Here is a 13,040-nt window from a genome sequence, read left to right on the forward strand (position 1 = left end):
TTTACCGTGCTACAACACTTCAGTCTGGGATTCCATCTAGATTCAGTGGCAGTGGATCTGGGAGTGACTTCACTCTGACCATCAGCGAAGTCCAGGCTGAAGATGCAGGAGATTACTACTGTCAGAGTTTCCACAGTGGTCCAGTGTTCACACAGTGATACAGAGCCGTACAAAAACCTCCCTCAGTCAGACTGCACAGTGACTGTCCTGCTACAGCTGGGACCTACTGCAGGTGATGAGGGGGAAGAGACAGTGACTTGGAACACTGATCAGTAGAGGAGGGGAACTTTGAATATGTTTACAAAGCATCATTCAGATCACATGTTCCCCATCATCATCATCATCATCATCATGCTTGTGAATAATTATTGTCATGGCCGAAAAGATCACTTATAAAAGTTATATGAAGTTTTATAACACACATTATCAGTTCATATGTAGTGTCAGATCTACAGATGTAATAAATAAATAATGGTGAATTTACATCAGCATCACCACCCCTAAATCAAATCCCCATATGTACCTCATAACCAAATATGTGATGTGATCATCTAGCATTATATGAACTATCTTGATGAGCAGGTTACTGAATGTTACATCTGTGAATGAAACATGATGCTGGGCTCAAACATGAAACATGTTTGAATAATATATATTTTATCTGTCATTAATTATATGATGGAATATCTGTTATTGTAACTTCCCTGAATCCACCAAAGAGCTTAAAACCAGTCACTTCCTCACATCTGGCCCAGTCCAGGGTATTTCAGACAGTGAAACTGTTCAACTGTTAGACTGGTAGCTGTGGGAGTGAAACTGAGATTTGCATAGACAGGACTGGGTGGTTCTGCTTGTCCCAGAATAGAGCAACACTGTCACCAGATGTTCACTCTGTCCCCAGAGGGTTGGAGGTAGAGAAGACTCTATGACTATCATGAAGCTGTGATACTGGTTACATTATGAGGATCATGTAAATAAATGTAGTTTAATGTAGGTGTGATCACATTGGTGAGAGTCCAAGATATTGATCAAATGTTCAATAACATTAGCTTAATGTCTTTATGAGTCTATAAGTCAAGACGTTAAAAAACTGTCCAAGAAAAATGAATACCATTTACTGCATGTGTCAAGACCTCTCCTGTTAACATTGTAGTACTATTATTATTCTTTGTTTTACCATTATTTAACTAGGCAAGTCAGTTATGAACAAATTCTTATTTTCAAAGACGGCGTAGGAACAGTGGGTTAACTGCCTTGTTCAGGGGCAGAACAACAGATTTAAACCTCAGGAATTTGATATTGTAACCTTTCAGTTACAAGTCCAATGCTCTAACCACAAGGCTACCCATGTAGCTAGACCTCTCCTGTTAATCTGTTAGCATTGTAGTTTCTAGACCTCTCCTGTTAATCTGTTAACATGGTAGTATCTAGAACACTCCTATTAATCTTTTAGCATTGTAGTATCTAGACCTCTCCTGTTAATCTGTTAGCATTATAGTTTCTGGACCTCTCCTGTTAATCTGTTAACATTGTAGTATCTAGACTTCTCCTGTTAATCTGTTAGCATTATAGTTTCTGGACTTCTCCTGTTAATCTGTTAGCATTATAGTTTCTGGACCTCTCCTGTTAATCTGTTAACATTTTAGTATCTAGACTTCTCCTGTTAATCTGTTAGCATTGTAGTTTCTAGACCTCTCCTGTTAATCTGTTAACATTGTAGTATTTAGACCTCTCCTGTTAATCTGTTAACATTGTAGTATCTAGACCTCTCCTGTTAATCTGTTAACATTGTAGTATTTAGACCTCTCCTGTTAATCTGTTAACATTGTAGTATCTAGACCTCTCCTGTTAATCTGTTAACATTGTAGTATCTAGACCTCTCCTGTTAATCTGTTAACATTGTAGTTTCTAGACCTCTCCTGTTAATCTGTTAACATTGTAGTATTTAGACCTCTCCTGTTAATCTGTTAACATGGTAGTATCTAGACCTCTCCTGTTAATCTGTTAACATGGTAGTATCTAGACCTCTCCTGTTAATCTGGTAACATGGTAGTATCTAGACCTCTCCTGTTAATCTGGTAACATGGTAGTATCTTGTGTTAATATGAAGTACTGGTTGATGACAATGTGGTTTCAAGTGAGAACATAAATAACTTAGCAATGACATTTAGGTCTGATAGTTTTAAAAGAAAGTGTGAATCAGGCTTTATGAATATATGTCTACACCATTCAACAACATTTAAGACCAAAGTCTAATTATTGAAAGTGAAGAAAAAAAATATTTGTCCAAAGGGAAATCTTTATTTTCATCTATTTATCAAAGCATCAAAACAAACATTCCTACAGTATTTAATAGTAATAAAACAGAACACATCACATCTAACACTGATACAACCTCAGTCTACAGAGAGGATTGACACATGAACTCAAGCAAAGCCCTCTGTTAGTCTACATGTCAGTGATCAATAAGACAGAGAACATCTGATCTCAGAACAGAGTCAAAGCAATGGAACCAGCAGCCTCTCTCCAAAGGGGTGTGTGACTGAGGGGTCCTACCCAGAACAGTCAGCCTTCCTCAGGGTCTTGGTGACTGGAGTCTGGGATTTCTGCTGGGCTTCACAGGTCACCTCTCCTGCCTTGGTCCACTCCTGGCCAGTGAGAGTCAGGGTGCTGCTCCAGCTGTACAGACCATCCTTCTCCAGGACCCTAGAACTGGTCTCCTGGTTCTTGCTGGTCCCGTCCACTTTCCAGCTCATGTTCCAGTCTGAAGGGAAGCCCTTGTTGGCCAGACACGTCAGTGTGGCTGTTGTTGTACTGGACAGCTCCTCACTAGAGGGGGGCAGGACAGTGAGGGTGGGGGAACTGTTACCTGGAACAAACAGAACACATCAACTAAGTAACTACATCAAGTACAGCTACAGTAAAATATTATCTTCAGCAAAGTACATGTCAAAATATGGTGAATTGTAAATGCCCTCTAAATATGAATGTTAAAGTTAGATTGTTTAGAAGATGTGGAGAAAACACTAAAGTAATATGACACAAAGCAGATTTATGAACCAAACAAGTAGAAAGTGTTTAAATAACTAGAGTTACTAGTCATATGGTGTCAGTTATACATGTTATACAGATATTGTTTAGTAATGGATCTGATCAGAATAGCCTACTCATATTCATAGTATTTTCATCACATATCATCCATGTTAGATTATGAAGTCAGTTACAACCATAACTGAGACCCTTTGTCTTCACACTAACTGTGAAGGCTACCATGAACACAATGCAACATTGATGAATATTATCTACAATACTATTAAATAGTTATTTTCCAGAGTCAGGAGTTATAGTCCTCAATCATACAAACCAGACATAAATAAACTTACAATTTATCATTTTATTCAATAAAATGTTATTTGAAAGAAGGCTCAGCCAAAAGTATATTTTCATGGAGACAGAGTTTAAGAAAGTAAAATACAAAAAAAATGTCATCAGAAAGAAATATCAAGAGAGGTTGTTACTTACTTCCAACATCAAGTCTGGTGCCGCTACCAAAAGTCCACCACAGTGATACAATCCCCGTTACTGCTGGCACAAAAACCTCTCTGTGTTGTGTTGCTGTAGCTGTTACAATGAAGATCACTCATACAGAATCATAATCAACATAAATACACTTTAACATCTTCCAGGTAGAACAAACACTTCATATTAGCTGTTTTCCTGATAATACCCATATGAATTGTATCTTAAATCCAGATATCCAGAGTTTCCAGAGTATTTTTTCCTTCCTCTGTGTATCAGGTGTTCTCCTAGTGTGTAGGTACAGTCCAGCATTAGATCAGTGTTGCTAGTATTCCTCCATATTGTCCATATGAAAGACAACAGCAGCAGCAGTAGTGATAGTGATCCATGTTGTATATTCCTTTATTAAACATGTTGATCTCAGATTTAACAGTGGTGGTAAAGTCACAGAGGACAGAGAACACTACCAGAGGAATCCTACCAGCTTTAGTTTAGAGAATTGTTCACTAACTGATTAGAGGAACTTATATGAGAGACCAAGCATGAGTGAACAGACAGTTCATTATATCTGATCATCATCAGAATAACAATATAATGGTGGTGTGACATAAAGTTACCATACATTAGTTATCTGAGTAAACAGTTGCTGTTTGATATAATTAAAGGGGCAGCAGGTAGCTAGAGGTGTTGGGCCAGTAACTGGAAGGTCACTATTTTGAATATCCGGGTCGACAAGGTGAGAAATATGTTGATGTTGTCACGTTCCTGACCTATTTATGTTAGTTTTTGTGTGTTAGTTGGTCAGGACGTGAGGTTGGGTGGGCATTCTATGTTATCTGTTTCTATGTTGGTTTTGGTTTGCCTGGTATGGCTCTTGATTAGAGGCAGGTGGTTTGCGTTTGCCTCTAATTAAGAGTCATATTTAGGTAGGGCATTCTCACTGTTTGTTTGTGGGTGATTGTCTCCTGTGATGTCTTCGTCGTTGTCGATGTATTTCACTTTCGGGACTGTTTGGCTGTTCGTGTGTTTTGATGTACGTTCCTGTCCGTAAGTTTACGTTATGTAATGTGAGTTTATGTTCAGGTTTCGTTCTACGTCGTTTTGTTATTTTGTAAGTTTTGAAAGTATTTTGTTTTGTTTCGTGTTGCCATCAGTTTATCATTTATAAATAAAAGATGGCTTATTTCCCTGACTCCGCATTTTGGTCTGAAGATCCTTCTCTCCTCACCTCATCTGAGGATGAGGAAAGCGACAGCCTTAACAGATGTACTTTGAGCAAGGGACTGGCAGACCCTGGTCTCGAACCTACTCTCATAGGATGTCTCAAGGGGAGTTGGGATATGCAACAAAAAAAAATCTAATTCACACATGGTCATAAAACACACGTGTACATGTGTGAAATAGGACACATTTAAGCACCCACCTAATTATTATAAAAGAAAGCTCAACCAGGCCAAATTATATTCTGATGGGAGCCTACTTGGAAACTGAAATAGATTTGAAACATTCATTTGCATAATGCATCTGCTCCGCTGCTCTGAGACCATTTATATCCCTGTGAGTTTAACACTTCATGACTGAGTGCTGTCCTTCATGACAACAGAACAACAACCATGACTTTTATCGTGAGCTTTTTGTGGATATTGATATTCTTAATTCAGAGTAAGATTTTACAATTTATTGCTCCTAAAATGACTTCCTTACAAGTAATATGTAATCTAAATATGTAATATTTAATTGAAATATGTAAACTGAATAATACCTACAATTAGACAAAACAAACACAGATCAATTAAAAGTTATTGAATGTCTCTGTTTCAGAATCCAGAGGACAGATCACTGTGACTCAGACTCCTACAATGAAAACTGTTCTCCCAGAACAGACAGTTATTATAAACTGTAAAACCAGTACAAATGTAGCAGATCGTTGTCCTGGGGATTACACCTGTATGGCCTGGTACCAACAGAAACCTGGAGGAGCTCCTAAACTCCTTATTTACTATGCTACAACACTTCAGTCTGGGACTCCATCTAGATTCAGTGGCAGTGGATCTGGGAGTGACTTCACTCTGACCATCAGTGGAGTCCAGTCTGAAGATGCAGGAGATTACTACTGTCAGAGTTTCCACTATCCCAACAGTGTCAGCGTGTTCACACAGTGATACAGAGCCATACAAAAACCTCCCTCAGTCAGACTGCACAGTGACTGTATTGCTACAGCAGGGACCTACTGCAGGTGCTGAGGGGGAAGAGACAGTGACATGGAACACTGACTGAACTAAAATACACTGAGCTAAATATATCAGTGATGGTGACTATAATGTTAATTTATCCACCTTCATGTGAAATCATTCCTGAACTGACAACACCCATAGGTCCAGACTACATAAATATGCCTTCCCTTTTGCTGTGGTTAACAAACCTTTTATTTAACATTTCAGACAATAAGTTGAATGGACTCTATCTATGTGAAATAATAATGTCTCCCATGATTTCAGAATAAATATCCCCATCTCTGTTATGTCCCTCTATTGGGTAATGAGTTTCAAGCAAAGATTGAACAATATTTACTGAGATCATATAACATGATTATAACCCACTAAAACAACCTGAGGTTCTGTCATACAAGAGACAGTGACATGGAACAGTGGTGCAGTGAAGTCAACTTAGAATATGTTTAGAAAGCATCATTCTAATCACATGTTCCCCATCATCATCATCATCAATGTAGTGCACCTTCAAAAGTTATTTGAAGTTCTGAAATACCCACAATACCGGTCCAATATGCAAAACAAGATGTAGAGAAGTAAAGAAAAATAAGGTGATGTTACATCAGCATCAGCCCCCCTAGATACAATCCCCATATGAACCTCACAACCAGGTATTGATGTGATCATCTAGCATTATATGAACTATTTTAATGAGCAGGTTCCTGACTGTTACATCCGTGAAGGAGACATGAGGCTGGACTCAAACAGACATATTATCTGTCCTTAATTACATGATGGCATATCTGTTATGTCTCCTTCCCTGAATCCACCATAGAGGTTCAAACCAGTCCACTCCCTCACATCTGGCCCAGTAAAGGGTATTTCAGGCAGTGAAACCGTTCAACTGCTAGACTTTAAGCTGTGGGAATGAAACTGAGATTTACATAGAACAGATAGATGTGATTGTGGACACCGAGGAAGTAGGAGAAGAGCTGAGTGTAGTGGGAAGATGTGTGTTGAGGAAGAATGGCATCAGACATGATAAAGGACAATCTGGACCAATAGGAGTGACATTTTTTGAGAAGGTGGAGCCTTGCCTTTTGTCAGATCCAGTTGTGGTTTCATGGTGGGTGGGAAAGGAGTTGGGGGTAATTGAATCAGTGAAGGTAACCTGTAGTGGACTTGTGATATTTGTTTGTGTTTCTTCTGATCAGAGGCTGCGGACACTCTGTATCACTCAACTTGGGTCAAGAGCTGTTTCTTGCTTTACTCTTAAGAACAGGGCACCATTGAAAGGGGTGATTTCTAGGGTAGCATTAAGTGTGGATGTAGCGATTGAAGTTGAAAATTCCTGGTGTTTGTGACGCCCGCCGTTTTGTGCAACACTGACCCGGTGGTGAGCGTGGTGAAACAGAGGAGTCATCGTCAGTCCTTTTGAATTTTGAGCCAAACATGTTAGGATATATTAGTTATCCTGTCAGAGCTTTTGTGCAGAAGCCACTGCTCTGTTTCAGGTGCAACATTTATGGTCATGTTGCAGCAGTGTGTAGGAGGGAGATTCCAAGATGTGGGAAGTGTGCAGGAGGGCATGGGACAGAGGATTGTGTAGTTTCGGTGGATAAAGTTGTGTGTCAACTGTAGGGGTGCTCATGTTGCTGGAGGTCGGAAGTGTCCGGTGCGAGAGAGGCAGGTTGAAGTGGCCAGAGTAGTGCAGCGGGTGTCATATGCTGAGGCAGTGAATGAAGTAGAGGAGGATGGGTCAAGGTTGGAGGGATCCTGAGAGGATCCCAGTGAGTAGAAGATTTGTGCCAGCATAGAGGGAGTTATGCTTCAGTAAGGTTGTCTTCTTAGCATTCATAGAATTGGTTATCAACTGTTCCACAGAAATGGTAGGTAAAACACAGAGAATAGATGTTGTCGTGGCAGCTGCAGAGAACTATTTGGTTATACAAGATTAGACTTCAGAGAGCTACATGGTGTGTTGAGGGGTGGTGTCCTGTCCTCCCAGGTCGTTGGCATGGTGCAGGAGCAGATAGGGTCAAAGTAGTGGAATGGGGTAGAGGGTTTTATTGTGTAGGTGGTAGGTGAGGAGAAGTAACAGGGTGTATGGGATTTTATTGCAGAAGAGTTAATGGGCAGGTGATTTTATTTTTTACGAAATAGTGGTATATAGGTGTAGGATTAGTTGGTGTGTAAGTTTGTCCTTTTAGGAACAGGACTAATGAGGTGGAGGTGTATGCACCTTTAAATTATATGAGATCTGCCAACCCAACCCAATTCAGAAGAAGAAGAAGAGCTCTTCAACTACAGTTTCCCTGGGGATCAATACAGTCTGTTTGCATAGAGAGGACACTTTGCATAGGCAGCACATGCTTCAGTGGTCTGGGAGTGTTTATATCCCTGTGAGTTTAACACTTAATGACTAAGAGCTGTTCTTCATGACAACAGAACCACAACAACCATGACTTTTATTACCATCTTCATCTGGACACTTGCTTTCTGCTTTCAAGGTTAACATTTTCAGAATTTGTTGTTTAAAAATAATTACATCTACACAAAGGTATAACATACAGTATATTAATGTTAATATTTCTATTCAGAACTATTCATTACAACATGTAACATTTATTTCATATAAATGTTTTATTCTATTTTCCAGAATCCAGAGGACAGTACACTGTGACTCAGACTCCTTCAGTGGAAACTGTTCTCCCAGGACAGATGGTCTCTCTGAAGTGTAAAACCAGCAGTAATGTTTACAACAGTGACATTTTAGCCTGGTACCAACAGAAACCTGGAGGAGCTCCTAAACTCCTTATTTACCGTGCTACAACACTTCAGTCTCGGACTCCATCTAGATTCAGTGGCAGTGGATCTGGGAGTGACTTCACTCTGACCATCAGTGAAGTCCAGGCTGAAGATGCAGGAGATTATTACTGTCAGAGTGCACACCATGTAAGTGCCTGGGTGTTCACACAGTGATACAGAGCCGTACAAAAACCTCCCTCAGTCAGACTGCACAGTGACTGTACTGCTACAGCTGGGACCTACTGCAGGTACAGAGGGGGAAGAGACGGTGACATGGAACACTGGTTACTAGATGAGGTCAACTGTGACATGTGACAATATGTTTAGAAAGCAATCATTCAGATCACATGACCATAATCATCATCATCATCATGGTTATTACTTATAGTATTTATTATGCCCTGAAAGTGTATATACAAGTTATTAGATGTTTTGAAACACAATGCCTTTCCATATGTAAATACTGAAGTAAAACAAAAGGTGTTGTGACATCAACATTACTTCAAAGTTACAATCACTTCAGTTACAACCATAATAACAATAACCGACAATAACCGACAAAGACAATGCGGAACAGAGGGCACATATATATACATACTAATCAGGGGGAATGGGAACCAGGTGTGCGTAATGAGACAAGACAGTCCGGGTTTGGTGGTAATGAATCTAGTTGCGTGATGCCTAGAAGGGCGCCGACATAGACCTCCGGAGCTGGTGAACGGAATGAGCAGCAGTAAATGGGGGATCCGTGAACCTACCAGTGGTAGAAAAAGTACCCAATTTTCATACTTGAGTGAAAGTAAAGATCCCTTAATAGAAAGCGACTCAAGTAAAAGTGAAAGTCACCCAGTAAAATACTACTTGAGTAAAAGTTAATAAGTATTTGGTTTAAAATTCACTTAAGTATCAAAAGTAAATGTAATCGCTAAAATATACTTAAGTATCAAAAGTAAATGTAATCGCTAAAATATACTTAAGTATCATAAGTAAATGTAATCACTAAAATATACTTAAGTATCAAAAGTAAAAGTACAAGAATAAATCATTGAAAATTCCTTATATTGCCTCCCGGGTGGCGCAGTGGTCTAGCGCACTGTATCGCAGCGCTAGCTGTGCCACCAGAGACTCTGGGTTGGCGCCCAGGCTCTGTCGCAGCCGGCCGCGACCGGGAGGTCCGTGGGGCGACGCACAATTGGCCTAGCGTCGTCCGGGTTAGGGAGGGTTTGGCCGGTAGGGATATCCTTGTCTCATCGCGCACCAGCAACTCCTGTGGCGGGCCGGGCGCAGTGCCCTCTTAGAGAGGAAAGCCCTCTGTTAGTCTACATGTCAGTGATCAATAAGACAGAGAACATCTGATCTCAGAACAGAGTCAAAGCAGAGGAACCAGCAGCCTCTCTCCACATGAGGGGTCCTACCCAGAACAGTCAGCCTTCCTCAGGGTCTTGGTGACTGGAGTCTGGGATTTCTGCTGGGCTTCACAGGTCACCTCTCCTGCCTTGGTCCACTCCTGGCCAGTGAGAGTCAGGGTGCTGCTCCAGCTGTACAGACCATCCTTCTCCAGGACCCTAGAACTGGCCTCTTGTATCTGGCTGGTCCCGTCCACTTTCCAGCTCATGGTCCAGTCTGAAGGGAAGCCCTTGTTGGCCAGACACATCAGTGTGGCTGTTGTTGTACTGGACAGCACTGTTAGCTGGAACAAACAGATCACATCAACTAAGTAACTCCATCAAGTACAGCTACGGTAATATATTATCTTCAGCAAAGGACACATCGCAATACAGTGATTTGGAAATGCCGTCTAAATATGAATGTAGAAGTTAGATTGTTTATATAATTTGTGGTATCAGGGTGGGTGGGAGAGAAAGGAGTTAGCTGCAGCTGAATGAGTGAAGGTAACCTGTAGTGGACCTGTGATATTTGTTTGTGTTTCTTCTGACCAGAGGGAGCGGGCGCTCGGTGTCACACAACTTGGGTAAATGTCTGTTTCTTGCTTTGCTCTTAGAAACAGGGCACCATTGAAAGGGGTGATTTATGGGATAGCATTAAGTGTGGAGGTGGAGCAATTGCAGTTTAACATTTCTGTTGTTTGTGACGCCCGCCGTTTGGTGCGACGCAGACCCAATGGGGAGAGTGGTGAAACAGAGGAGTCATTGTCAGTCCTTTTGATTTGAGTCTGACAAAGTCATGTTATGATGTATTAGATATCCTGTTAAAGCTTTTGTGCAGAATCCACTGCTCTGTTTCAGGTGTTGGAAGTCTGCAGGAGGGCATGGGACAGAGGATTGTGTAGTTTCGCTGGATAAAGTTGTGTGTGTCAACTGTAGGGGTGCTCTTGCTGCTGGAGGTCTGAAGTGTCCGGTGTGAGAGAGGCAGGTTGAAGTGGCCAGAGTCTGAGTAGTGCAGAGGGTGTCATATGCTGAGGCAGTGAATGAAGTGCAGGAGGATGGGTCAAGAGTGAGGCATCCTGAGAGGATCACAGTGAGTAGTAGATTTGTGCCAGCACAGAGGGATAGGGCAACGAGTGAATTACGCTTCAGTAAGGTTGTTGTCTTAGCGTTCATAGCAATGTTTATCAACTGTTCCACAGGAATGGTAGGTAAAACACAGAGAATAGATGTTGTCGTGGCAGCTGCAAAGAAGTATATGGGTATACGAGATTAGACTTCAGAAGAGTTATAGGGTGTGTTGAGGGGTGGTGTCCCGTCCTCCCAGGTCGTTGGCATGGTACAGGAGCAGATAGGGTCAAAGTAGTGGAATGGGGTAGTGGGTTTTAATGTGTAGGTGGTAACTGAAGAGAAGTACCTGGTGTACAAGATTTTACTGCAGAAGTGTTAAAGTGTTTTTTATGATGTAGTGGTATACAGTGCATTCGGCAAGTATCCAGACCCCTTGACTTTTTCCACATTTTGTTACGTTACAGCCTTGTTCTAAAATGGATTCAATTGTTTTTTCCCATCATCAATCTACACACAATACACCGTAATGACAAAGCAAAAGAAGTTTTATCACATTTACATAAGTATTCAGACCCTTTACTTCGTGCTTTGTTGAAACACCTTTGGGAGCAATTACAGCCTCGAGTCTTCTTGGGTATGACGCTACAAGCTTGGCACACCTGTATTTGGGGAGTTTCTCCCATTCTTCTCTGCAGATCCTCTCAAGCTCTGCCGGGTTGGATGGGGAGCGTCGCTGCACAGCTAATTTCAGGTCGCTCCAGAGATTTTCGATCGTGTTCAAGTCCGGGCTCTGGCACAGTATGGTTAGTTGGTGGTTCAAGTTTTTCATTTTAGGAACAGGAATAATAAAGACAAAGTTATGTAGATAGGCCGTGACTGGCCTCACCCTTTAGGGCTGTAGGCGAATTGGAGGGGGTCGAGTGTGCCAGGGAGGGAGGAGGTGATGTGGTCTTTAACTAGCGTCTCAATGCACTTCATGATGACAGAAGTGAGTGCTACGGGTCGGTAGTCATTCAGTTCAGTTTAAATAAGAATAAATATATAAAATGAAATCTTAAGATGTAGAGGAGATGCTGGGTTTCATGTACTGTAATGGTAGACTACAGAGTCCCAGTGTGTCTGATCAGAGACACAGGAGAGGAGAGGAGGGAGCTGGACTCAGTCAGGGACAGAGTAGCAGTCATACACAGTGGAGCCCCTCTTCTCTCAGTGTCAGTCCAATAGTCCAGTAGTACAGTATTCAGTCCACTCAGTCCACACAGCTCATTGCACTAACACTAGTCTCCATGCAGGGGGCGACACCTGGCCAATGATCACTAGGAGGTGCAAACTGACTGGTATTCCTCTTTTCCATAGACATCAGTATGTTACCATACCATATTACCATAACACTAACAGACAAAGTGATGTATGTTATATGATAACATAATGTATTACTTGTATTTTCTTCTCTCCAGCATTCATTATAGCATAGTCCTGCTGTACAATATTGATAGTGATCATGTGATAGCCCTTAAACCAATAATAGCATTGTATTTATACCCTTTTTATTACATTTATTTATTTACATTTTATTATGGAATTCTATGATTATTAGGTGACAAGATCATCAGATTGTAATGGACTCTCAGTTCTAATCTGATGGAATCAGTTCTAATCCGACTGATGGAATCTGTCGTTCTGCCCCTGAACAAGGCAGTTAACCCACTGTTCCTAGGCCGTCATTGAAAATAAGAATTTGTTCTTAACTGTTCTTAACTGACTTGCCAAGTTAAATAAAGGTAACATTTTTTTTTTTAAATGAATCCTTAGTGGTCTAAGTTTACTGAATAATGGTGGATGGGGAGAAGACCAAAAGATTATTTGCATAGTGATGATGCTCTGCACAGACAGAACATGCTTCAGTGCTCTGGGAGTGTTTATATCCCTGTGAGTTGAACACTTCATGACTGAGACCTGTCCTTCATGACAACAGAACCCACAACAACCATGACTTTTATCACCATCTTCATCTGGACACTTGTTTTCTACATACAAGGTTACAATT

General features: G+C 41.1%; 4 gene segments (V, D, J or C); 2 read left to right on the forward strand and 2 right to left on the reverse strand.

Moving 5' to 3' along the window:
• Positions 1–2,295: 2,295 nt before the first annotated feature.
• LOC129838372 (Ig kappa-b4 chain C region-like) lies at positions 2,296–3,731 on the reverse strand. The segment is given in 3 exon segments: positions 2,296–2,869; positions 3,523–3,639; positions 3,728–3,731. Coding segments are annotated over 3 exon segments (438 nt in total).
• Positions 3,732–5,111: 1,380 nt separating this feature from the next.
• LOC129838417 (Ig kappa chain V region 3381-like) lies at positions 5,112–5,974 on the forward strand. The segment is given in 2 exon segments: positions 5,112–5,181; positions 5,341–5,974. Coding segments are annotated over 2 exon segments (390 nt in total).
• Positions 5,975–8,161: 2,187 nt separating this feature from the next.
• On the forward strand, positions 8,162–8,993 carry LOC129838420 (Ig kappa chain V region K29-213-like). The segment is given in 2 exon segments: positions 8,162–8,239; positions 8,389–8,993. Coding segments are annotated over 2 exon segments (372 nt in total).
• Positions 8,994–9,927: 934 nt separating this feature from the next.
• LOC129838418 (Ig kappa-b4 chain C region-like) lies at positions 9,928–10,221 on the reverse strand. The segment is given in 1 exon segment: positions 9,928–10,221. A coding segment is annotated over 1 exon segment (243 nt).
• Between the last annotated feature and the right edge of the window lie 2,819 nt (positions 10,222–13,040).

Source organism: Salvelinus fontinalis, chromosome 39 (assembly GCF_029448725.1).
Source record: "Salvelinus fontinalis isolate EN_2023a chromosome 39, ASM2944872v1, whole genome shotgun sequence".
In the NCBI taxonomy this organism is placed as follows: domain Eukaryota; kingdom Metazoa; phylum Chordata; class Actinopteri; order Salmoniformes; family Salmonidae; genus Salvelinus; species Salvelinus fontinalis.